Source organism: Nyctereutes procyonoides, unplaced genomic scaffold (genome assembly GCF_905146905.1).
Source record: "Nyctereutes procyonoides isolate TBG_1078 unplaced genomic scaffold, NYPRO_anot_genome, whole genome shotgun sequence".
In the NCBI taxonomy this organism is placed as follows: Eukaryota; Metazoa; Chordata; class Mammalia; order Carnivora; family Canidae; genus Nyctereutes; species Nyctereutes procyonoides.
This window is the reverse complement of record NW_026575040.1, coordinates 8,270,400-8,296,862: the sequence shown is the minus strand read 5'-3', so window position 1 is coordinate 8,296,862 and position 26,463 is coordinate 8,270,400. Positions and strand designations below refer to the sequence as shown.

The window sequence follows — 26,463 nt, the reverse complement described above, 5'->3', positions numbered from 1 at the left end:
AGTCATTAATGAATTACAGTTGTGACATGTGCCTTGAAGAAGAAAGGGAACTCTGGAGGTAACAACAGAAGAATATAGTCCTCTCTGGTGCTGTGATGTTTAAGACAAGACTATAAGGGTGAGGAGTAGTGAAGTCCTAAGATGAGAGGGAGGGAAATGCCAAGAGACAAGGCCTATGGAGCTAGATCAGAGAGAACAGAGGAGGACAGTGTCCATAGAGATAGCCATGGGGGGAGTTCATGCAGAGTGGCATGATCAGATTTGGGCAATAAGAAGATTGCTCTGAAGACTGAATTGAAGAGAGGCTGGACTGACACAGTGAGGCCAGTTAGGAACCTGTTGTCCAGGTAAGAGGTGATAGCGTCTTGAACGTATGTAATCATGCTAGACATAAAAGTTGATGGTTTGAGAACTGTTGAAGGGAGCAACAGTGGTGAATTACATGTGGTGAGTGAAGGAAAAGGAGAAGTCAAAGAGGGGTTCTAGGCCTCTTAAGCCAGTTAGATAGCAGTGCCATTTACTGTAATGGAAAAACAGTGTGGAAAAGATTGGAGTGCAGAGGAAAGATCCGAGTGTATGTTTACACTAGTATTTGAGATGTCTATGAGACATCCAGGTGGAGGTGCTCAGAAGTAGTGTTATGAGACCTCACTCCCTCCTTTATCTGCTCTCTGTCCCTCTATGAACTCTTCCTGTCAGCCTTCCCTGTCAGGTCTTTTTCATCCTTTAAAAAATACAAAAACAAGCTATCCTCTACTCTGGATAGAGCTCTTGTGTTTCTCCTGTTGTCCTCATCCCACTTTGTTTAGAGTGCTCTACCCTTGCTGTCCCCCTCCCCGCTGCAACCCATTGTGCTCTTTTAGCCCCTGTCATTCCACTGGTGTCACAAGTAAGTCTGATTGCCAAATTTAAAGTTTATCTTTCCAGTTTTCATCTTAGATATTTTTGCTGTATTTCACACCAACCACTTTCTCCTTGAAAGTCTCTTCTCTGGCTCTTTCTTCTCAATCACTTGCTTTCAATGGATTCTCTTAAGGGAAGCATCCTAAATATTTGTTTTCCCTAGGGTGTCATGCTTGGTCCGCTTTTCTGCATACTTTGCCTAGAGATAATCACATCTAGTCTTGTGGTTTAAATTAGCATCGACTCCCCAATACCTACCTTCATCCCAGACTTTCCACTTAATTTAAAATATAAATGTGTATAGCTAGCTAACTGCCCTTACCAAAACATTCCACTGGTTCCTCAGATTCAATTATTTAAAACCAAACCCTATCAAACTTCCACCCTGAATAGTTCTCAAATCCGTCTTCTCTCTTCCTACCATCGCTGCCCTCATTTAAGCTCTCATATTCTGCCTTTATTTTAAAAACATATTCTTGGGCAGCCTGGGTGGCTTAGTGTTTTAGTTTTAGCGCTGCCTTCAGCCCAGGGGTGATCCTGGAGACCTGGGATCGAGTCCCACGTCAGGCTTCCTGCATGGAGCATGCTTCTCCCTCTGCCTGTGTCTCTGCCTCTTTCTCTGTGTGTGTGTCTCATGAATAAATAAATTAAATCTTTTAAAAAAAACCCTATTCTTCAATAATATATCCTTCTTCATATCTCTCTCCTGGTAGCAACCTAAGTGATTAATGCAAATCTAATCCTACTGTTCCCTTGTAGTCCGTGACTTGTTAACATCAGTGAAGTAAAAACTCCAGCTTTGTTAGCATGGCAGATGCAGCTTTCCATGAAGTGGCACCTGCTTACTACTTTCCAGTGTCATCTGTATTCACCCTTCTTCTTGTACTTCATATTCCCAAAATACTGAATTCTTTTCTTTTATGCACTGCTCTGCCAGTATTGTTCTGTTTCTAAACTTGCTTCCTCTTTGACTGACTCCAGTTATTTTTCATGCTTCACTTTTTCCAGGAGGCATCTCAGAACCCCCCGGAGTAGATAAGTTGACTTTCAGCTAACTTCCTGAACACATTTCCATTAGACCACATTAGAGATGATCCCACTGAGCATCTTTACTCTCTACCAGACTGAGTTCCTCTTGGGCAGGAATTTAATCTTATTTATCTTTGAATTCGTAGTGTACAATTCCTGGAGTATAGTAGATCCTCAGATTTCTGTTGAGGTAAACTGATTAAAAGAGACAGAATAAAAATCCCATCTCTGTGCTTCTGTTTCCTTGCTTCTGAAATGAAGTATTCGACTTAATATGTTAAGTTGCTTACAGCCTTAAAGTTCTAAAAGGATGACTATAAAATAATATGATATTAAGGAACAATAGAAATTATTTAAAAACAACTCTAAAGCAGCAGAAATAGGGAAATCTGTGATGATGGAAATGTACATTTTGTCCCGTGTAATAGCTATGAGCAACATGTGGCTATGAGCTCTGAAATGTGGCCAGTGCAACCAAGGAACTGAATTTTAAATTGTATTTATTTTAAATATAAGCCACATGTGACTGACTGGTGGCTAACTCTCATAAGTCATGATAACAGAGATTTTTTTTAAAGATTAACTTTAAATGTGGCTCGCTATAACTTTATTATAGGTAATATTAAAAAATATTGTTACCACTGTACTCAGTGACACAGGAAAACTTTAATTCCCAGAAGACTTTCCACATGTTGGTTGATGGTTGCAGGGTAAATATTATGACTTGTCTTTATTTTTTATTCCCTTGCCCACATGTTATAAGGATTTTGCTTACTTTATTTTCCCTCACTTTCTTGTGATTCAATTTAACATGGTGATTACTCCTCCCTTCTCTGCTTTCTTTTGGTTATGTTTATTGATGTATAGTTTACAAAAGTAAAAATTCACCTTTTTAATTGTACAGTTTGATGAATTTTATAGGTGCATGCAATCATGAACCACTGCCACAATCAAAATATAGAACATCCTTCATCCCAGAAAGTTCCCCTGTGGTCTCTTGCAGTTCATCTCATCCCCTTAGTCTCGGTTCCTGTAACTGTTGATGTGATCTCTGTCTCTGTAGTTTTGTCTTTTCTAAAACATTAGTAAATGTTTTTGAGGCTCATCTATGTAGTTTGTTCTTTATTACTGAGTAGTATTCCATTAATCTGTATCATTTGTTTATCCACTTATCAATTAATGGACAGTGAGGTTGTTTCCAGTTTTGCATTATCACAAGTAAAGCTACTAAAATATTTACAGTTTGCATATGGATATCCCAGTTTTATAGATATATATTTTTTTCTCTTGGGCAAATATTTAGAACACAGACAGCTGGGTCACATGATATATGTATGGAAAATGGATTGATAGTTTCTTATAAAATGTATATGCCATTTGTCCATTCCTACCAATTATGTATGTAATTTCAAGTTTTTCTCCATCCCTACTAGTGCTTTGTATTGTCAGGTTGCCTTGATTTATAGCTATTTTAGTTCTAGTAGTATCTTGTTATGGTTTTAATTTATATTTTCCTCATGACTAATGATGTTACATGCTTACTTGGTATCCTTATAACTCCTTTGATGGAGTATCTGTTCAAATCTTTTCCCTCTTTCTTTGTAAGGTTTGTGCTTTTTGTGTACTGTGAAGTCTTTGCCTAACTCAAGGTTAAACATTTTTTTTCTAGAGGTTTTACTTTTTTAGCTCTTAGATTTAGTTTTGCAATTCATTTTAAGTTAATTTTCGTGTATGATGCAAGGTGAGGTTAGAGATTCATTCTCCCCATATAGATACCCAGTTGTTCCAACGTTTGTTGAAAAAACTTTTTCTGCATTTAATTACCTTTCAAAAACCAATTGACAAAAAAGAAAAAAAAGAAACAAAAACCAAAAACCAATTGACCATAGATGTAGAATCTATTTTGAGACTCTGTTATTTTCCATTGACCTATAAGTCTATTTTTATGCTAATACAACAGTCTTGATTACTGTAGCTTGATAGTAGTGAGTCTTGAAGTCAGATAGTCTTCCAACTTTGTTTTTCAGAATTGTTTGAACTAAGTCAACAACTCTTAAGTCGATATTATAAAAAGATGATACAGTATGTCAACTATACTTCAATTAAAATAAAAAGAGATAATCCATAGTAACCAAGTAGAGTTTATTCCAGGAATATCAGGTTCATACAATATATCTGAAAATCAGTATAATTCACCTTCTCAGCAAACTAAAAAAAAAAAAGAACAGATCATATGATCAGCTCCATAGGTGCAGAAGAAACATCTGGTCAAACTTCAATATCCATTCTTAGCAAAATAGAAGAGGAGGGAAGGGAACAGTTTCAGTGTAATAAATAGCATTTACAAAAAGCCTTTAGCTAATATTATAGTTAGTGAAAAACTTGAATGCTTTCCCCATAAGATGGGGAAAAAGGAAAGAATATCTGCTCTTAATATTTTTGTTCAGTCTTGCCTTTGAGCTCCCAGCCAGCACAATAAGGCAAGAAAAAAGAAACATATAGATTGGAAATGAATAAATAATTATTGTCTTTACTTGAAGATGACTTCATTATGTATGTAGAAAAAAACCCAAAGAATCTATTAAAAAGTTACTAGAGCTAAAACATGAGTTTAGCAAGGTTGCAGAATACACAGTCAACAATTCTAAGTCAATTAATAAAAAGATGATACAGTATGTCAACTATACTTCAATTAAAATTTAAAAAAATTTAATAATCCATAGTAAAATGGAAAGTGAAATTCATAAAACAAAGAATTTACTATAACATCCAGAAATATGAAAAGCTCACAAAATATGTGCAATATGTATATGCTGAAAACTTCAAAATAATGCCAAGAGAAATTAAAATAAGACCTTAATAATAATGGGGAGACATATCATGTTAATAGATCAGAACACTCAGTATTGTTATTGGAGAGATGTCAGCTCTCTCCAAATTGGCCTGTAGATTAAATTCAAGATCCAATCTTGAATATAATCCCAATCTAATCAATATCCTAGTAGGATCTTTTAAAGTGTCTTCAAAAAAAAAATAATAAAATAAAGTGTCTTCACATGAAAGGATTGACTAAGATTGAGTCTATACTAGCAGAGGCAAAAATCAAAGTCTTTTTATTTTTTAAAAAAGAAAATTGGCCTGCTGATTCTAAAATAATTTCAGAAAATTCTGCCTTTTCTAGGAGAAAGTGAACATACAAATCACATGTTAAGTAGCAATAGCTAATATTTATTGAATATTGTTATCTTAAAGCATTTTATATGTATTCATTCATTTAATCCTTAGAACATTGCTATGAGGTGCTGTTATTCCCATAACTTGGCTAACATCTGGATTCTAAGTTAGACTGGTTCTAGATCCTGGTATTCTTAACCACTACTTCAGGTTTCCTCTCCTGTTTCAGTTTCTTTAGGAAGTACTAACCAGTGAACTTTGTTTTGCATAACACAGATATTATGGTCTGTTGTATTCCTTCATATAAGTGGAAGTTTAAATAGATAAAATCCAAACTTTCCATTGCTGTGTGTAGGGTAAGGTGGTGAAGGTGGTGAAGGTTTGCAGCATGCAGAATGGCTAGTAATCCATTACAGTTCTGTTTACATGTTTATATTGTATGATGATTATGCTACTTTTATTTAAAAAGATACTATTTGTTAAATGTATGTTTATAAGAAAAGATTGACTAATATTGGGTCTATAATGACACAGGTACACTTTCCATAATTCACATATGGTATTATATAGCATAAGTGATGTGGTAACTATATTTTCCAAACTAAAACCTAGGGATTTTATGCCTTTTCAGCTGTGAGAGGCAGCCTATGAATTATATAGATTTCAAACATTTGGAATTTCCAGGCCAAATGTAAATGACTTTTTACTCTGGCATCAAAATCACATCTGGAGCTTTTAAAAAAAGACCCATTGGTATCCCTTTTTCCCCTTCTGAATCAGTGGGCAATTACAAGTTAGGAAACATTGTAGGTAGTTCTGATATGTATCATAGTTGAGATTTGTTAATTAATGGAGACAGATAGAATATCTAAAATGTAGACCATACTGGGGCACCTGGCTGGCTCAGTCAGAAGAAAAGCGTGCAACTCTTGATTTCAGGGTTGTGAGTTCAAGCCCCACATTGGGTGTAGAAATTACTTAAATAAATAAAACTTTAAAAAGTAAGTGGAATAAAATGTGGACCATCTCAAAAAAGAAAAAATCCAGATTGCATTGATCGCCATGTTTAATAAAGGCAGGACTGATTCTTCATTCTCATAAATGGTTATCAGCACAACAGACATCTACTCTGAAATCATTCTTCCTTATTGGAGCAGTTTTCTACTCCCCATTTTCTTAATTCTACTATATATTAACTCTCTGGTTATACTTAGTTGTGCCACAGCTTTGAAATCTGTGATTGACTATGTACACAGCCACTCCAACTTGGGCCCACATCACTCACAGATTTCAAAGTCACTGTGGAATAATTTCTAAAAATACTGGAGTATTACATTTTCACATTTCCAGTTTCACTCCAGTGTGGTTTAATTGAAGTTCCAAACTGAGGTTTTCAGAAGTAACATATGCCTCAGGATTCCTGAGAACCATGTAGGTCCTTGTTATATGAGACTGACAACAAGTGACAGAACAGCCATTATTACTAGTGCCTCCATTTGTAAAAACCACGGAAAGTTTGAGCTAAAAAGACTTAGAGATTATCTAGCGTGGGTTCTTATATTACTAGAAGCAAAATTAGCTCAGAGAGGAGGATTGACTTGTCTAAGATAGCATAATTAGTTTATAGATAAATACAAAACTCAGTTATATGGGGAAAAGCAATTGAACTTTTTTCTTTCCATAATTTGAAAAGAGTTAATGTATTTTCATAATTTAAGAATTTAATTAATAGAAAAATAGAAATAATATATTAACATAAATACATTAATATTTCGTTATCTGAGCTTTGGAAAAAATTTATAAATGTTTTTATAGTCAGTATTGATTAATTTCTTTAAAAACAGTATTGGCAAAAAAGATAATGGTCATAGTTTAAAAGAAAGAAAAACTTTATTCAGTTTCTTAGAATCATAAAAGGAAAAGATTCTGCTATGTCAGTTTACTATAGAAATTTCCTATATGTTATGCAATGCAGTTTTGTTCCATGAATGAGAAATAGGAAACTTACAGGAGATATAGTCAATCTATAGATATATGGTTATTTCCCTTTTGCTTATGATAGGAATTATAAACCACGTAATTGTTTTTAACTTTTCACTTAATTGGAGATAATTGAACAGATGAGTTTTGAATTTTTTTTTAACCTCTCATTTTAAGTTGCTTGTTCTTTTTCTTATGTTGCATCACTGATGTATCTTTAATAAACATGTTCTGTTTGTTTTTTCTTCAATGAATTTCAGTTAAAGAGAAATTGACTGCGGATCCAGACAGTGAAATAGCTACAACCAGCCTAAGGGTTTCTCTACTATGTCCAGTAAGTGTTAACTAATACTTGCTTTCCAGAAGATTCAACATACATTTTTCTCCTCTTATGAAGTATTTCCAATATTTGCAAAATGATGTTTACTTTTGAAATATACCTACCTTTGTCACAGTTTCTGAAAAGTAAAAAGACATTATTATCTAGTTATAAGATTTGGAATCTAACCAAATTTTTAAGTCTAAAAATTTTCTACTCTTAGTAAGCCGTATTGAAATATTGCTGTGATGATTAATGATTATTTCTCAGACTCAAGTATAAAGTCTTCAGGTAAGGAATGTGTATTATCTTGATGCATTTATTAAAATTGCGTTTTTAAAATAGTATCCTTTTGAATAGAAATCTAGCTATGATTTGCCAACACATTTAGTTTAACCATTTGCCAACAATGACTACACTGTAAGAATCTACCAATTAAAAACTGTTCTGTTTCATCTGAATAACTGAATTGGTTATGCATATAAAAATAACCTAGAAATATTTTTAAAACAGAAAATGAGGTCAAAATCAATCATTTGTACAAAATGAGTATAAGGTCCAAAACATACCAGATGATTAAACTTGTAGTGAAAAGATTTCCCTAAAAAAATATGTTGCTAAGATTTCTTTCTTAACCAGTTTGATATTAGGTCCACAGTTATAGGAGTGGTAATTGAATGTAGCTTTCGTACAAAAATATGTGAAAAACTAAGAGTAAATTACTTTGACATTTTAATTATCTTTTATTCTATAATTAATCAAATTATCATATCTAAATTAGGGAGAAAGTATGAAGAATAAGAGGACACAGCTGCTTCCTGACATGCCTGGATTGTTTGGGCAGGCCTGATATTGAAAGCTTTTAATATTGAAATCCTGCTACTCTAAGATGAAGATGAAGTTATTATATTCTTAAACAAATAATTTAAACAGAAACTAAATTTTTTGTCCTACATCTTAGTCTTTTATAATTTATAAAATCTCAAACAGAAGATGAAAAAGCCATTAGCTCACAGATTAGTGTATAATACTGTATTTGATGTAGCTTTTAGAAAAACTTTTTGTTTCATAATTACTGCTAAGGGAACCCCTATTCATTATTAGGCTTTTGTAAAATTACAGAAAAAAGTACAGTGGAGTTAATAAAACCCCCCCAATTCCTATCCTCTTGTATATATCCTTATATCTCTTTATTCCTTAAAATAGCCAATCTTTTTCTTAGGGAAAGTATTTTGATTCCATCCTTTTTAATGTTACTAAAATTCTTTCCCAAATATATGATGCAATCATTTGATAGAACTGAAAGGACAAATAGAAAGCAACATGATAATAGTAAAAGACTTAATACTCTACTTTCAGTTATGAATAGAATAACCAGACAGAAAGTCACTAATGAAGCAGAGGAATTAAACAGTGAAGATCAGTTGGACCATATAATACTCCACCAATAATAGCAGATCACACATTCTTCAGTATAGACCACATGTTAGGCCACAAAACAAGCCTTAGTAAGTTCAAGTCATACAAAGTATCTTCTTTGACCACAGTGGGGTGAAACTAGAAGTCAATAGCTAAGAAAAACAAGAAAATCCACAAATAGGTGGAAATTAAACAACACACTCTTAAACAGCCAGTGAATTAAAGTAGTCATCACAGGGAATTCAGAAAAGATCTGGAGACAAATGAAAATGAAAACACAATACACCAAAATTTATGGGATGCAGCAAAAGCAGTAGGAAGAGGGAAGTTTATAGCAGTTAATATTTACATTAAAAAAATAGGAAAGATCTCAAATCAACAACCTAATGTTATGCCTCAAGATGCTAAAAAAAGAAAAACAAACCCAAAGTCAGCAGAAGGAAGGAAATAACAAAGATTAGAACAGAGATAAATGAAACAGAGAATAGAAAAACAATAGAAAAAAACAATGAGACCAAGAGTTAGTTTTTCAAAAAGATCAACAAAATTGACAAACTCTTAGCTAGACTAAGAAATAAAGAGGGTAGACATCAATAGTTAAAATTAGAAATGGAAGAGAAGATGCTACAACTAATGAACTGATCCAACAGAAATAAAAAGGATTATCAGAGACTACTGTGAACAATTATGTGCCAACTAACAGGACAACTTAAAAAAGAAATAGATAAATTCCTAGGAATTTACAACCTACCAAGATGAATCATGAAGAAATAAGAAATCTGAGCAAACCTATACGTAGTGAAGAAAGTGAAGCACTAATCAAAAATCTGCCAACAAAGAAAAGCCCAGCACTCCATGGCTTCACCAGAGAATCCTACCTTATGTTTATTTATTTATTTTTTTAAAAAAGATTTTATTTATTTACTCATGATAGACATAGAGAGAGAGAGAGGCAGGCTCCATGCCGGGAGCCTGACGTGGGACTCGATCCCAGGACTCCAGGATCGCGCCCTGAGCCAAAGGCAGGCACTAAGCCGCCTAGCCACCCATCCACCTCCCTACCTTATGTTTAAAATACATTTAACACCAATCCTTTTCAGACTCTTCCAAATAATTGAGGAACCAGGGAATACTTCCAAACTCATTCTCTGAATCCAGCATTTCCCTGATCCCCAAACCAGATGAAACCAAACCATTAAAAAAATCACACACCATGACCAGTTGTTAGGATTTGTAGCTGGAATGTAAAGATGGTTCAGCATACAAAAATCAATCTGTGGAGTGTCTGGGTGGCTCAGTCGGTTAAGTGTCTGCCCTTTGCTCAGGTCATGATCTTTGGGCCAGGGGATTGAGTCCCAAGTTGGGCTCCCTAGTCAGCAGGGAGTCTGCTTCTTCCTCTGCCCCTCCCCACCATTCATGCCCTCCCTCCCTCCCTCTCTCTCAAATAAATAAAAATTTAAAAAAAAATCAATCATTGTAATATACCACATTAACAAAATGAAGGACAAAACCACATGATTATCTCAATTGATGGAAAAAAAGGATTTTGCAAAGTTCAATGCTCTTTCATTATAAAAAACACTCAACTAACTAGGAATAGAAGGAAGCTTCTGCAGCATAATAAAAGCCATATATAAAAAGCCGACAGCACACATGATACTCAATAGGACAAGAATGCCCACCTTCTCACTACTGCTGTTCAACAGAGTACTGGAAATTCTGGCCAGGGCAATTATACAAATAAAAGAAATAAGACCTAAAAATCGGAAAGGAAGTAAAATAATCTCTGTTCATAGATGTCATGGTCTTTTATGTAGAAAACCCTAAAGATTCCACATAAAAACAAAATCAGCAGAGTTGCAGGATACAAAATCAAAATACAAACTTAGTTGTATTTCTAAACGCTAACAGTAAACAATCCAGAATGGAAATTTAGAAAACAGTTCCACTTACAACAGCATCAAAAATAATAAAATACTCCATAATAGCCTTAATCAAGAAATAAGATTTGTACACTGAAAACTATAAAACATTGCTGAAGGAAATTAAAGAAGACATAAATAAATGGAAAGACATCCCAGGTTCATGGATCGGAAAGCTGAATATTGTTAAAATATCTGTACTACCCGAAGTGATTTACAGATACAGTGCAATCCCTATCAGAATCCCAATGGCATTTTTTGCAGAAATAGGAAAAAATAATCCTGAAATTCCTGTGGAATCTCAAAGGACCCCAGAGAGCCAAAAACAATATTTTAATGAGAACAAAGTTTGAGCTTCACATTCCCTGATTTCAAAACATACTACAAAGCAACAGTAATTATGGTTAATATGATGTGGTACAGAAATAAAGACAAATAGTGTTGACTATAATAATGGAATAGGGAACCCAGAAACAGACTCTTGCATTTATGGACCAAGTTACCTTTCAACAGGGGTGCCAAGACTATGCAAGGGGGAAAAAAGTCTCTTCAACAAATGGTGTCTGGAAAACTGGGTATTTAAATGCAAAGTAAGGAAGTTGGGCCTTTATACCACATGTAAAAAAGTAACTCAAAATGAATTAAAGACCTTAAACTTTTAAACTCTTAGAAGAAAATGTAGGGGGATAGTTTGATTGAATTTCACAGTGATTTCTTGGGCATAACACCAAAAATGTAAGTAGCAAAGCAAAAATAGAAGGACTATACCAAACTTAAAATCTTCTGCATGTCAAAAAAAATATGAGAGTTAAAAGACAACCTATGGAATGGGAGATCATTGCAAATCATATATCTGATAAGAGGTTAACAATATAAGAAACTTGGGATGCCTGGGTGGCTCAGCGGTTAAGTATCTGCCTTCGGCTCAAGGCATGATCCTGGAGTCCCAGGATCAAGTCCCACATCGGGCTCCCTGCATGGAGCCTGCTTCTCCCTCTGCCTGTGTTTCTGCCTCTCTCTATGTCTCTCCTGAATAAATAAATAAAATCTTAAAAATATATATATAAGAAACTTCTCCAGCTCAACAATAACAAACAACCTGATTGGAAAATGGGCAAAGGACTTGAATAGACATTTCTCCAAAGAAGATTTACAAATGGCCACAAACACATGGAAAGATGTTCTCCATTGCAAATCACTAAGGAAATGCAAATAAAATCCACATGAATTATTAATTTCATACCCATCAGGATGGCCACTATCCAAAGAAGAGTAGATACCAAATGTTGGTGAGGATGTAAACACACTGGAACGAACCCTTGTACACTGTTGGAGGGAATGTAAAATGCTGCAGCCATTTTGGAAAACAGTGTGGAAGTTTCTCCAAAAAAGTAAAAAAAAAAGTTTTGCCATATGCTCCAGTAGTTCCTCCTCTGGGTATATATTCAAAAGAATTCAAAGCAGGATCTCTAAAGAGAAAATTTGTGCACCTATGTTCATTACAACATTATTCACAATAGCTAAGAGGTAGAAGCAACCCAAATGTATATTGAGAGATGAATGGATAAAGAAAATCTGGTAAATATGTATATACAGTGGAATACTATGCAACATTTAAAAAGAAGAAAGCCATGTCCTATGCTACAACATGGATGAACCTCTAAATCATTCTGATAAACAAATAAGCCAGTCACAAGAACATAAGCACTGTGATTCCATTCATATGAAGTATCTAAAGCAGTCAAGACCATAGAAACAAAATAAAAGGTGGTTACCAAGGACTAGGGGGGAGGGGGAATTAGTGTTAGTGGATATCAAGTTTCAGCGTTAGAAGATGAAAAAGTTCAAGAAGTCTCTTGCACGACAAGGTGAATATACTTAACACTACTGAATTGAATGCTTCAAAATGGTTAAGGTGGTAAATTTAATATTACATGTTTTTACCACGATAGAAAATACAGACCAGAGTCATGGGGTGGGTTCTTAAGTAAGAACATTAAGATAAATGTTATAACAGATTATAGTGTAAAGGAAGCTGGCATTTTTTTAACATTAGGAAAATGGCTCACAGACCAAGGAAGTGGAAGGTAGGAAGAAGACAAAGATTAAAAAAAAAAAAAAAATGGTAACCTGTTTATCCTACCCTCCTTCCCCCAGACCCTTGGTATCTAATTTTCCTCCTTCATGTGATTTTTTACCATCCCATTCCATTAGAAGATACCAGTTCAGAGACTGAGAAATTTAGTAAAGTGCAGAAGCTTCATTTTCCATTTAAATCACTGGAAGAAGTCTTGTTTTTCTGCAGTCTCCTTTTAAAAGTGTTTACAATTGTTCTAATGTATGTGATGTTTATATCATTAGATGAAGCATTTATTCATATAGATAAGCACTGTACTATAAATCTTGGCGTTTTTACTTAGAGAACTAGTTTTGGATTTTATAGTTCAGGTGATCTTTATCTTATTAGAAAATATACATATATTTTTAAAGATTTTATTTATTTATTCATGAGAAATACAGAGAGAGAGGCAGAGACACAGGCAGAGGGAGAAGCAGGCTCCATGCAGGGAGCCTGATGTGGGACTTGATCCCCGGTCTCCAGGATCACACCCTGGGCTGAAGGTGGCACTAACCCTCTGAGCCACCAGGGCTCCCCCGTCTTATTAGAAAATATTAATCATGTTTTGCCTGTTGCACCTCTTAATAATGGGCCAACTTTAATGTTTCTTACCTTATCGCCCCCATTTCCTCCCTTTTTTAGTTTCAACAGCTTTAGCAGTTCATTTTAAATTGACATCTGCTTTTAAAATTCAGATTATAGAAAAAACAACTATATATGTAAAATCCATAATTGTAATACTTTTATGGATTTCTATTTGGCCGAAGGGAAAATCCCTTTACAATTATCCTGGAACATTAAGACAATATATTTTAGGTATGTTTTTACTCCAAAAAGTAGAACTTGGTAACGACAACTCCTCTATATATCAAATTTATAGAATAATAAAAGAGATTTGTTCTCTTTGAACTATGTAAATATGATATCTGACTGTGCATTTGAATTGCCCTTGTGATATACACAGCTCAAAATAAATTAGTTCCTGTTGTTTGTGTACCATTTAGCTAAAGGCAATGAAAATAATTAGAAATGTTTTTGCTCTTTAGGTATTTTTTAGTTCTGATTTATTAAAAATACAGCTGGAAGAGGGGCTCCTGGGTGGCTCAGTTGGTTGAGCATCCAACTCTTGGTTTTGGCTCATGTCACGATCTCAGGGTTGTGAGATTGAGCCTTGTGTTCGTTGTCCCTGCATCTAGCTCTATGATCAGTGAGGTGTCTGCTTCCGATTCTCCTGTTTCCCTACTTGTGCGCACTCTCACTTTCTCTAAAATAAATAAATCTTTCAAAAAAAATACAACTGGAGGAATGTTAAGAACCTACTTTGTGAAATACTCCCCAGACCTATGAACTTCTATACAAATGACTTGGAGTTGATAGAAGAAAAAAAAATCCTTGGAAATTTATTTATGAAATACTGATGATGATAATGAAGAAGTTGTGAAATTATTCTTGATATCTTGATATCCTTTCTTTTTACAAGGAAAAAATACATTTTCTTGACTTTTTAGGGCCCTTTTGATGTAAGCTAGTTTCAACATATCTAGGTGTAGGGTATTTTCTTTTGCAGCCTCCTCAGTTACTAAATAGTACTATTATGTTATAGTAAATTTAGTGGCATTGGGAGACTTGTTTGGGGGTTGATGCCCTATGACAGAAAAAGGGAAATTGGTAATTATGAAGATGTTTAAAACTCTGCTTTCTTCCTGATACCATGTTAATCAGTATCCATTTGTAGATAAGTGTTTAGGATTTAGAAACTTTTTAAAATCAGAAATATGAGGAGTATTATCATAAAACACTTATTACTTAGTGATTCTGGGAAGCAAAGCATTTGTGTGACAGCTAATAAACAGCTCATTTGGAAGTGAACTTTTCCTTTTCTGTAACCATTTATAAATGTCTTTCCTGCATCCTTCACATAGCAATGTTCCTTAAAACTCTGGGTAAATTTGTCAAGTGTGGCTGATCATCAGGCCCTGAAAGTAGCTCTCTCACCAAAAAGATGAGCTGACAAGTGAGGCTTAGATGGAGGAAAGTCTGTGAGATGATTGTGTAGAGAAAAGAATAACTTTTCAGAGTGTACATTCTACAGCCTATGGCTTGGATTCTGAATCAGACTTTATGTCTTACCTTCTTATCCGCTGTCTTCATAAGCTATCCAAAATGGCCTACTAATTCTGCAATTCGTGGACTTTGTCTATGATTACTGTATTTGTATAGGATTTTCCAGCCAGTGATTTCTCTACTTAGTATTTAGGCAGTAGCAAAAATACCTGCTCAGTAGGAATTTACACTTCAGGTAAGTGAAGGTCTGCTTTCAGATATAAAAATTTAATTTAACACCACCAAGCAGATTGTTATTTGGAAAATATTTCTGGAATAATGCAATGTGTTTTGGCTGACAGTAAATAGATGATTCTTGTGTTATAAGAACTGCTTTGTTCTTTTTTGCCTTTTCATCAGGTGCTCATATAAATCAAATCATAAAAGTTGAATGGAGTAGAATAGAGGAAAGAGTTGTTAAATATTAGGTGAGCTAGAATGGAAGAACGGCTGAGCTGAGATGTGGGTGTGTCTCCTACTAGCTTACAAAGTAATTTGAAACAGATAATGTTTCTGTACTTTAATTATAATAGGTGACATACATTGAGCACTAGTTTACTATATGTCAGGCAGTATACAATAAACATAACATAATTTAAATCCCACAATCTTATGACATAGATGGTATTTTTATCGCCATTTTACAAAGCTAGACTCGGGGAGACTAAATGAGATTCAGGATTCCCACAGTAAGTAAATTCAAATTTAGGTAGTCTGACTCCAGAATTCATACTCTGAATTGCCTCATAAAGTACTGCATACAGCCCCCCACACTCCATGAGTGGTCCGGTCCATCCTAGAGCCTGTCAGTGAAGTACAGCCAAGGCATTATTAGTCCACACACATGACCATCTTCCTGCTGTGTAGCACATACAGTTCCAAGTGCCAGGAATAAGGAACCAAGTCTGATGTATAGCAGTACATCTCGTAGGAGGAAACACATATATAAACAAGTAGTACCTAGTCATGCACAGGGTAGAGTTGGGCACCCAGAGAAGGGAGCTGTCAGTTTTCTGTCTGTCTTTCCTGTCCAAACTTCTGACACTCTAAGTTGGCATTACTCCTTCTCACAAGCTTATAGCACAGTCTGGGTCCTGTTTTATTCTTCATCAGTACATCCTGTTGAAGTAAGGAGGAAACAGTGTTACTTTGGAGATAGAAAAAGAGGCCCAGAAAGGTTAAGTGGCTTTCCTAGAGTAACAGTAAATCATTGGTACCAGAACAATAATTTAAGGCCACAAATGACACTTAATTTCCTTGGTAGAGTAGGAAATTGCACATTTCCCTGAAATTCTTAGCCAAAATCCTTTTCCTCCTTTTTTCCTCATCTAACTCATATCCTTTTCAAGCCTTTTTGTTTTTCAAGTTCGCAAGTATGTGAGAAATCTTTTCCTGGTTAGCAAACAGTGTGGTTATTCAAAGTAGATAACTTCTCTACTGTATGGCCATAGTTGCTTACCAGGGCCCCATGGTGGTAACCCAGCTGCACTCTGTGAGGTGACCTCCAGGGAAGGAGCTGTGATGGGACAGCTCTCAGTGCAGTGTCTGTCCCCTGGGCCCAAGCTAGCAGCAGCTCAGGGACTGGATGAAGTAGGTTTCATTTTTCATGGGACAGGTTCTACTTAACCTCAGCCTAAGCAACATTTCAAGGTGAGAAGAGAAAGTCTCATAACATGGTGGACATGCTAGAGGTCTAAGGGATGTTTGCTGAATTGTCTCTGATGGTGTGGCCCGTGAGGGAAGAAATACAGAGTGCACACTCTTGACTTCTGTCTCGGAGCTGCCATTTGGCAACTGTGCCAAACATCCTGGGGAGTGCTTGCCCTTCGTTCTGTTTTGACCTGTGAACCGCTGTCATTCAGAGATCACGGTGAATGTCTTTATATCTGTATCCTGTAGTATTTAATAAGACATTGTTTTTTTTTCCACTTCCCAAATCCCTAGTAAAGTGATTCTTAAACTTTTCTGGATCACAGACTACTCTAAGAATTTGGTGGGGCACCTGTATGGGTCAGTCGGTTAAGGGTCTGCTTTGGCCTCAGATCGTGATCCCGGGGTTGGGGTTGAGCCCCAGCATTGGACCCCCTGCTAAGTGGGGAGTATGCATCTCCTTCCTGCTCTGCCCCTCCCTCCCACACTCGTGCACTTGTGTGTGCATACTCTCTTTCTTTCCCTCTCTCTCTCTTTCAAATGAATAAATTTTAAAAATCTTAAAATGCTATCCCTAGGGAAATGCACAAACTTACAGAATTTTGCATATCATTTTAAGGAGTTCATGATTCTTTACTCCGTAAGCTGATCTGTGAGCTTGGGGATGAGGGTGGGAATAACCCTTGCTGTAGACTTCCATAGTCACTGTGTTTAATATCTAAAGATATAGTATAATTTTTTAACATGTAGGTTTCATAGAAAATGTGTGTAATGTTCCTCCATATTGACAGAAAGTAAATATAATATGCTTTAAGTTAGAATACATACGTACTGTGTTTCAGGAGATTTTTATCAAAACTTAAATTGAATAACAGTTGTCTAATATTTACTTTTGTCTCCCTCTTTTAAAGCTTGGTAAAATGCGGCTGACAATTCCATGTCGGGCCCTGACATGTTCTCATCTGCAGTGTTTTGATGCAACTCTTTATATTCAGATGAATGAGAAAAAACCAACCTGGGTTTGTCCTGTCTGTGATAAGAAGGCTCCGTACGAACACCTTATTATTGATGGGTATGTCAATTTAAAGTGTTTACCGTGGAATGGCCATCTGTTATCTGGATTTGTTATCCAACCAGGTTTAGGTTGAAAATTCTACAGGTAGTGTTTTCTGAGTAATATATTTTTAGGATTTTCTTGATTCTAGAAATTCATACTTTTCAAAGTAAGTACTATCACGAGTATTTTTCCTTTTTAAACTGACATCCTAAAAAAATAAATAAAAAAAAACTGACATCCTCCTATTTGGGAAGGGCATCCTTTACCATTTGTGTCTTCTTACTTTTACATTTAAAGTACCATTGGTTCTGAGCAGGGTATGCTTACACCTTTTTCTCACATGAATCCATCTACCCCAAGCCATGCAGACCTTAGAGAAAGAGTGAAAGCACTGTGAAACTCTGGTTAACTTAAGCTCACCCAAATTGGACTTTTTAGTGGAAGTTAACCTGTTTTTGCAGATTTTTCTCTTGCTTCAGTCATGGTTCATCATACCTATTCCCCACTGTAAAGACTGCCTAAACTGATCAGCATGCTGAATAGCAGCTTTCTTGGTTTCTCAGTTTCCTCTGAAATACTTGTCTTTGTCTTTCTTGTTCACCTACAGCATCATAACAGTCATAACAGTCTCTCTCTCTCTTTTTTTTTTTTAACACTCTTATGTTTTATCTCTCTTTCCAGACATCTTGGAATGTTTCTCTAAATGTACCCCTTATCCACTAGCCTCCTTCCTAGTCCTTTTTGCCACTGAACAAAAATAAATTGCGGAAAGAAGGATCTTCTTGACAGTTCCTATACTTCCAGCAAAACACTTAAGGCAGCTTACCTACAGCATTTGAGAAAATCTAGGAGTCTGAAGATATACTATTAGGAAGGGGATACATTTAGCATTATAGTGTCACCTCGAGCTTGAAAAATAGCAGACCAATCATGGGAAAAACGTAAATGTGTCACTTAAATGTTTTACATTTAATCATTGAGAAATGACGGTGATCATTAATAAATCTAAATTGAGTAATACTGGGCAGCCCGGGTGGCTCAGCGGTTTAGCGCCGCCTTTATCCCAGGCCTGATCTGGAGACCCAAGATCGAGTCCCATGTCAGGCTCCCTGCATGGAACCTGCTTCTCCCTCTGCCTGTGTCTCTGCCCCTCCCCCCTCTGTCTCTCATTTAAAAATAAATAAAATATTTAAAAAATAATAATAATAAAATAAATTGAGTAATACTTTACCAGCGCTGTATAGTGCTCCATCAATTTTTTCCTTTTTTATTTTAAAAGCCGTATCCGCATACATGTATTTATATACACATCTAAAGAAAAATGGGAAAACATAGGAAAATAAAAGGGCTTTCTGATGTATTTTCTGACTGGATTGTACCGTATTAATATTTTTTATCCTTTGGCTTCATTTCAGAATTGGACAGTTTTACATATTTTTTGCAAATTTCATTTCTTAATATCTGCATATTTTTCAAGGAGAGGTAACATTCAGTACATATTTTGTATGTATTGCTTCAATAAGATACGCTTATTGTAGACAATTTGGACAATGCACAAGAATATAAAGGAGAAAAAGAAATAGTCATGATGTCACCACTCAGAAATAACTGCTCTTTGTATACCATTCGCCCACAGAATCTTATTTTTACAATGTAGAATTTTATTTTCTTGGCCTCTTCCCACTTTCCTATGAAATATTTTCCCACAGTATTAAAATATTTGAAAACCTCATTTTTCATGGTTATATAAGGTACCTTGTATAAGGTACTCATAATCTAAGTAATATTTCCCCAATATAGGTTTTAAGAACAAATACAACTTGTCTATTCTTTCTTCTTTCTCATCTATACGTGTACAAAACATTGGAGGTCGCAATGTTTTTTGAACAGCAGTACTTTAGCCTGTTTTCATATACAATGTGATATTCAAAAGACCACATGTTTTTTGTAGCTTGTTTATGGAAATCCTAAAGTACTGTACAGACTGCGATGAGATACAGTTTAAGGAAGATGGCTCTTGGGCACCTATGAGATCAAAAAAGGAAGTACAGGAAGTCTCTGCCTCGTACAATGGAGTTGATGGTGAGTGCTGGTTTTCCAGAAGGGTGGGGCAGTCTCCCTGCGTTGGGGGAGCCAGCTTTCAGTAGCGGTTTAGCGCTGCTAGCCCTGCTTTTCAGTATTAAAACGTATATATTTCCGGGAGCACCTGGCTGGCTCAGCTCAGCAAAGCATGTGACTTTCTTGATCTCGGATTTGTAAGTTTGAGCCTCGCGTTGGGTGTAGCAATTACTGGGGGAAAAAAAAACCTTTTAAAAAAAGTATACACTTCTGAAAAACTCAGCAGTTCATGGGTAGCTCAAAAACTATTATTAAATTATTGACTAAATGTTCAGAAGTAGAGGGCATCTAGGTGCCTCAGTCGGTTAAGCGTCTGCCTTTGCCTTAGGTCATGATCCTGGGTTCCTGGGATTGAGCCCCACTTCGGGGCTCCCTGCTCATTGGGAAGCCTGCTTCTCCCTCTCCCTCTGCCTGCCACTCACTCTGCTTGTTCTCTCTCTGTCAAATAAATAAATAAAATATTTTTAAAGAATGTTCAGAAGTAGTAAAACTCCTTTTAAATTCACTTTGCCAACTTTAAAAATTTGGGGAATCAAGATTTATTTTGTTTTAAAGATTGTATTTATTTACTTATGAAAGACACAGGGAGAGAGAGGCAGAGACATAGGCAGGGGGAGAAGCAGGCTCCATGCAGGAAGCCTGACGCAGAACCTGATCCTGGGACTCTGGGATCACGCCCTAAGCCAAAGGCAAACACTCAACCACTGAGCTACCCAGGCGTCCCTGGGATACAAGATTTAAAAGTAACATAATCTACTAAGTCATTTGTAAGTTCATATTTTTGAAGTGGTAATTGGTAAAGAAAGATTCATTTATATTGTATTATTGTTTTTCTGATTTTTAGTTGTTTTTGCTGGAAAGAAGCTATTACCATACATTTCTTAAGTATCTCTAGTACATACGTAATATATAGTCTTTACCCTCAAACTGCTTTTATTCTGAAGTAGACATATATTTTGATTGTTTGCCATAATTCAGAATTGTCTTACAAACAAAGAAAATCTTTAACAACCAATAATAAAGTAGCAGTTTTAAGCTTAGGAAACTGGAGCTACTCTCAGACCCCAGCAATATTGTAAGCCTACCCCGTAATTGATAAACTAATCCATAGGCACACTGAGGAAAAAAGAGAGGTATCATATGTCCTTTTTGCCTTGTGTTTTGATCATTCCCACACAGGATGCTTGAGCTCCACATTGGAGCATCAGGTGGCTTCTCACCACCAGTCCTCAAATAAAAATAAGAAAGTAGAGGTGATTGACTTAACCATAGACAGTTCCTCTGATGAAGAGGAGGAAGAGCCTTCTGCCAAGAGGACCTGTCCTTCCCTATCTCCCACATCACCACTAAATAATAAAGGGTAAGTGCTGAGACCTTAAAAAGTCATTGTGAGAGTTAATTTTGCAATACGATTTAAAAGATCTGCCTAATAAAATGATTATGCATGATTGTAAAACTTAACTGAGTAATCAAAGTGTAGGTTGGCTTTTCCCCAGGTGTGTGATATTCTTGAGGGGCTGGAGTAATACCTTAAAGGAGTTCCTTGGATACAGTATTTATCATACCAAAGGATACTCTAGTACAGGGGTTCTCCAACTTTGGTGTACAGCAGAGTCACCCAGAGGGCTCATTAAAACACACATCACTCCCCTATTCCCCCAAGTCTGATTCAGGAGTAGGGACTGAGAAACCTCGTCAGTTCTTAGGGAATCTTAATGTTGCTCATAGGATTTAGAACATTTACTCAAACTGGAAATGTATGCTGTAAGATTAATCCTGAGTTGAGTCTTTCAAGTAGAAAACAGAGGAAGACCAGGGGAATGCTTTAAACCTGCCTCATAGTGTTTGAAGTTGGCAGTGAAAGAAGTTGCAGACTGAAGTTGCAGGGCACAGTGCTTTTTGTTTTGCAGACTCATTTCCCATATTTCCCATTAGTTTCATATCAGTAATAATGTACCTTGGTTATGCTTCAGTTCAGTTTAGCAAACACTGTTATCTACTTTAGGCAAAACACCTTGTGCTTAATAAAATGAGTAAGTACCGTCCTAACCTTAAAGAGTTTAGCATTTTGTAGAAGATGGTAAAACAAGTAGCTAGCTCTAGGTGTACTCTTAAATAGAGTCAGCCTCATGAGACACACCAAGGATTCTCAACAAAGAGATTGCATGTTTTACTAAAGCACAATTGTAGCACACTAAAGGTAAATCTAGAAATAGGTGTGCCCTTTTTAGGTATGTATCAGGAGAATGGTGTAGCTTATTGGAACTGAATAGGAGCTATTCAAAAAATCTCCTTCCAACAAACAGTAGTGCCTGAAGAAAGAATGTTAAGTGAGAAGGAAGGTCCACAGAAGGCATTGTTGCAAGATTTCAGGGTTCAAGAGAGAGAGTTAACATCAGACCCAAAGCAGGCATTTTCATGCTTGGAGTGAAATCCTTTTCAGGTTTGAGACTGTTTGATGAGATGAAAGATCTTCTATTTGAGAATGTTTGAAGTTATTTGAAAGGTAAGAGTTGCAACAGTAAAAGCATAATTGTGATAAATATATAACTCGCTTGTTAGAAACAAACTTTGTTTGAGGAATCTTCATAATACAATAAAACCCTGTTACACAAGTTGGTATTTTCACTCTAGAGTAGCTTATCAGCACACATCAGACAGCAATAAAGACATTAATAGCAATGTCATTCTTAAAAAAAAAAAATTACCTAAACAGTAATTCTACTTTAAATCCTACTTTATGAAGACTTACCTCTGATGAAAGCCTACCTTGATGGCTGTTCCCCAATAAGACTGACCTTATTATTACACCAATTTATTTTATGGATATGAGTGGGAGAAAAAGAAAAGTCAAATTGCTAGAAGCTGGTATAGTTAGAACAAATATCAATAGAATCTTGATTCTGAGATATTTTGTATTCATTATCCAACCATACTATGGCCAAACACATATTATCGTATTATTTTTTTAGATGCCATAATTGCAACATTAAAAGGTATTTCATAAATCTCTGAGTATATAAATACTTTTTATGGGTTAAATACACCATTGTGTATAAGTTCGTTCTACTCTTTAGAATATTTATAGTAGTCACATACATATATACATAAACTATGCCATAATTTTGCTCTCTTGACTATAAACTTTTCCTTAAAAGAAACTTTTGAGTGTTTAGAAATCTAATATTTCAGATCTTTAGATGTTTGCTTTGCTGTTTTTCCAAAAACAGGTGTGTTTATTATGTTTAAAAAATTACATTAAATGCATTAACTACTTCCTGAGCTTCCGAGTAACCAATTAAATCCAGATATGATATTTACAAATACCAGACCTTTCTCTATTTTCCTGTAAAAACAAGCAACCTGAAAGTTTATGACATTTTTAGAAGGATAATGCCATATTCAACACTAGTGGCCATTTTGCAAGAATAACTAGCCAATAAATAAAAACTTAAACCCTAAGCATATTGTATTTGTTACTGTGCAATGTAAAGGTGGAAATGCATGTTCAGAATATTATCACAAAATTGAAAGAAAAGTTGCCAGTTAGGAATTAGAGGCAAACACTAGAAAATGTAAAACATTTTACTGTCTTGAGCCACCGAGTGTTTAGTATTCATCCAGAAATTCCCTTTGCTGTGTGGTGTATACCAAGATGTTTTCAAAGACTAACATATCTGATCTGCTTTCTTCTCTCTTATAATCCCTTAGGCATTGTCAGAAGAGACAGCTAATGGAAAATGGTACTTTTTATAGATGTAGGAGGTTTAATTAAGTTTCCATTAGACAAAACATTTTTATGAGGTAGATGAGAGTATATTTTATGCTTCATATCTCATTCATAAAAATGTGGTAGATGGCCATAACTAGAATTCTATTCCTGAAAATCCAGCCTTGGCCTCTTTTGAAATATTCTGAACTTGGATTACACCATTGAAATTGATCTCCACACTCAAGTACTTTATAGGTTTTACAAGCAAAAATCAGCCTCTTTATACCCTATTTTCTCTTTACTTTCCATAATTTACATGCCTATTAGCCCCTTCTGTGGTTGTGCTTAATAAAATGAGTAAGTACCGTCCTAACCTTAAAGAGTTTAGACTATTTATTTATTTATTTATTTTTAGACTCTATATTAGAATTCTTTCTTTTTCTTTTCAAAATCATTTCAGTTCTTCTTTTTTTCATTTCTTTTTCTCCTTTTTGCTTTTTACTTAATTTTTTGTAAAGTAAAAGGATTTAGGGACGCCTGGGTGGTGCAGTCGGTTAAGCATCCAACTTCTTGGTTTTGGCTCAGGTCATGATGTTGGAGTCATGGGATCAAGCCCCGCGTCAGGCTCCACACACTCAGATATCTGCTTGGGATCTTCTCACCCCTGCTCACTCACCTGTTCATGCTCGCTTGCTCTCTTTCTCTGGAATAAATCTTTTTTAAAAAAGAAAAAAGGTTTAACTCCTCATCTACTTAAACATTTCATGCTGTTCTTCCAGAATCCCTCTTTTTGTTCTCTTCCCCTCTCATAACCCCCCTCAGTTCTGTTCTCCCTCTCCACCACCACCTGTTTATTTTGAAGCATCTCTTCTTATCTTGCTGCCTTCATTCATTTAGCAGGCCTTGTATGCAAACAATGTGCTGGTGAGCGTGCAGGGCATTAGAGACACCAGGGTAAACAGTTCCTTGTCTTCGTCTCTGTTCCATAAAGCTTACAAGTCTGAGGGCCAGGTGTTAACTCCACTGCTCAGATTGCTACTGTCCCCCAGGCTTGTCTATATGTGTTTTCTTTGCGAGGATTTACCTATACTTTACTAGACAGCACTCTAGTGTTTACTTTTAAAAGTTTTCAGAATTGCAGCTGCTATAGATACCTTTCACTCATGTCTTACTGAAGTGGCTCAGTCATGCTTTCTCTGTGCATTCAGAAAGTGTAGGTGAGACAGCTTGGTATATATGAATGTTGGATATGCTGTTGCACCCATCCATTTCTCCCTTTAGCCCCTGGAAAGCGCTACTGTATATGCAGATTATCTCCTAGTAATTAAGATAGTCTAAATTATATATTATTTTGCTTGTCTTTTTATTTCCAGCACAAAACCTAGGATTCATTTTGTGAGATGCAGTCCCTTGTTAAACTTAGAAGTTCAACTGACTCATGAAAATTATGTGAACCTTTCCTTCTAGCATATTAAGTCTTCCACATCAAGCATCTCCAGTGTCCCGCACCCCGAGCCTCCCTGCTGTAGACACAAGCTACATTAATACATCCCTCATCCAAGACTACAGGCATCCTTTCCACATGACACCCATGCCTTATGACCTACAAGGTGAGTCACCAGTTCTTCTCTCTTGTCACATAGCATTATGAATATGTTTCATCTACATAGTCTTCCTCTGGGTGAGTCTAAGGAAGAATGGAAAGACTGAAAAAGCGGTGGCTTGGCCTAGGGAACTGGGAGAAATATATATACTGTGGTCATAAATAAATAGAGATCCAATTTATTGTTTGTACCTTCATCAGTAACCATTATTTTACTACCAGTGGTGAAAGTAGTATGATAATCTTTAGGTTTTGTGAGCTTCAAAATAGTCTGCAAATTGTTTTGGGGTGACTTTCAATATGTTGCTTTGAATTTTGATATTTATAAAAATTATTCTGTGTTCCCTGAATCCAGTTATAATGCAACAGGCATTGTGGGTAACTATGTTGTGTTATCTTTTAAATAGTACTGAATTGAAGGGGATCCCTGGGTGGCTCAGTGGTTTGGCGCCTGCCTTCGGCCCAGGGCATGATCCTGGAGTCCCGGGATCGAGTCCCACATCGGGCTCCCTGCAAGGAGCCTGCTTCTCTCTCTGCCTGTGTCTCTGCCTTTCTCTCTCTCTCTCTCTCTCTCTCTCTCTCTCTCTCTCTCTCTCTCTCTCTCTCTCTGTATCTCATGAATAAATAAATAAAATCTTTTAAAATAAATAAATAGTACTGAACTGAGATATTGGCAAGTTATAGTTTTTGTTCCAGTGAACCTGATTCTTCTAAAAGTAGTTTGAAATGTCCATGGACTCACTGCACAGTGTATTTTGAGTTGATTATAATTATTTACATTATCAAAAGGTTGTTCTCCTATATTTTCATAATTTAATAATTTGTATATCTAAGAATATTTTTATTCTAAAAATGATATATGCTCATTGTAGAAAATTTAATACAAAAATGTAAAGTGGAAGTTTCCCTCCACCCCTCCCCTACAGAAAAATCTGGGACTAATAAGAATCCGACACAGAGATTCTTGGAAGCTGAGATAGTTGAGTAGATTCTTAGTGATTGTTAGGAAAACCCTCTTTGAGCTGTGTCCAGAAGAACTCTCTGCAGTGAGGGGAAATGCTGTAATTTATAGTGGCCATTGGCCACATAGAGTTATTGAGCATTTTGACACAGGGCTAGTGTGACTGAATAATTAAAGTTTTTCATTTTACTTAATCTTAATGAATTTAGATCCACATCATGGGGTTAGTGGCTACTCTATCAGACAGTGCAGCCCTTTTTCTCACTTCGGCTACTGCTAGATCTCACTATCAGGAACCACAGTGCTATCCATTTTGCAGATCCTCATGTTATAATGTGTTCTAGTGTAGACAGTGAATGGATCTCCAAAGTATCGGTGTTGTCATATTTTTCTC

The 26,463-nt window shown here is 35.8% G+C and overlaps 1 protein-coding gene across 1 annotated transcript in view; it reads left to right on the top strand.

The window, feature by feature from the left end:
- Positions 1–26,463, top strand: part of PIAS1 (protein inhibitor of activated STAT 1) — a 117,385-nt gene that overhangs the window by 85,509 nt on the left and 5,413 nt on the right. Inside the window, exons 8-12 of the mRNA XM_055320102.1 lie at positions 7,347–7,420; positions 17,530–17,690; positions 19,627–19,757; positions 20,973–21,153; positions 24,973–25,115. Coding sequence (XP_055176077.1) covers positions 7,347–7,420; positions 17,530–17,690; positions 19,627–19,757; positions 20,973–21,153; positions 24,973–25,115 — 690 coding nt within the window. The remainder of the gene's footprint in view (positions 1–7,346; positions 7,421–17,529; positions 17,691–19,626; positions 19,758–20,972; positions 21,154–24,972; positions 25,116–26,463) is intronic.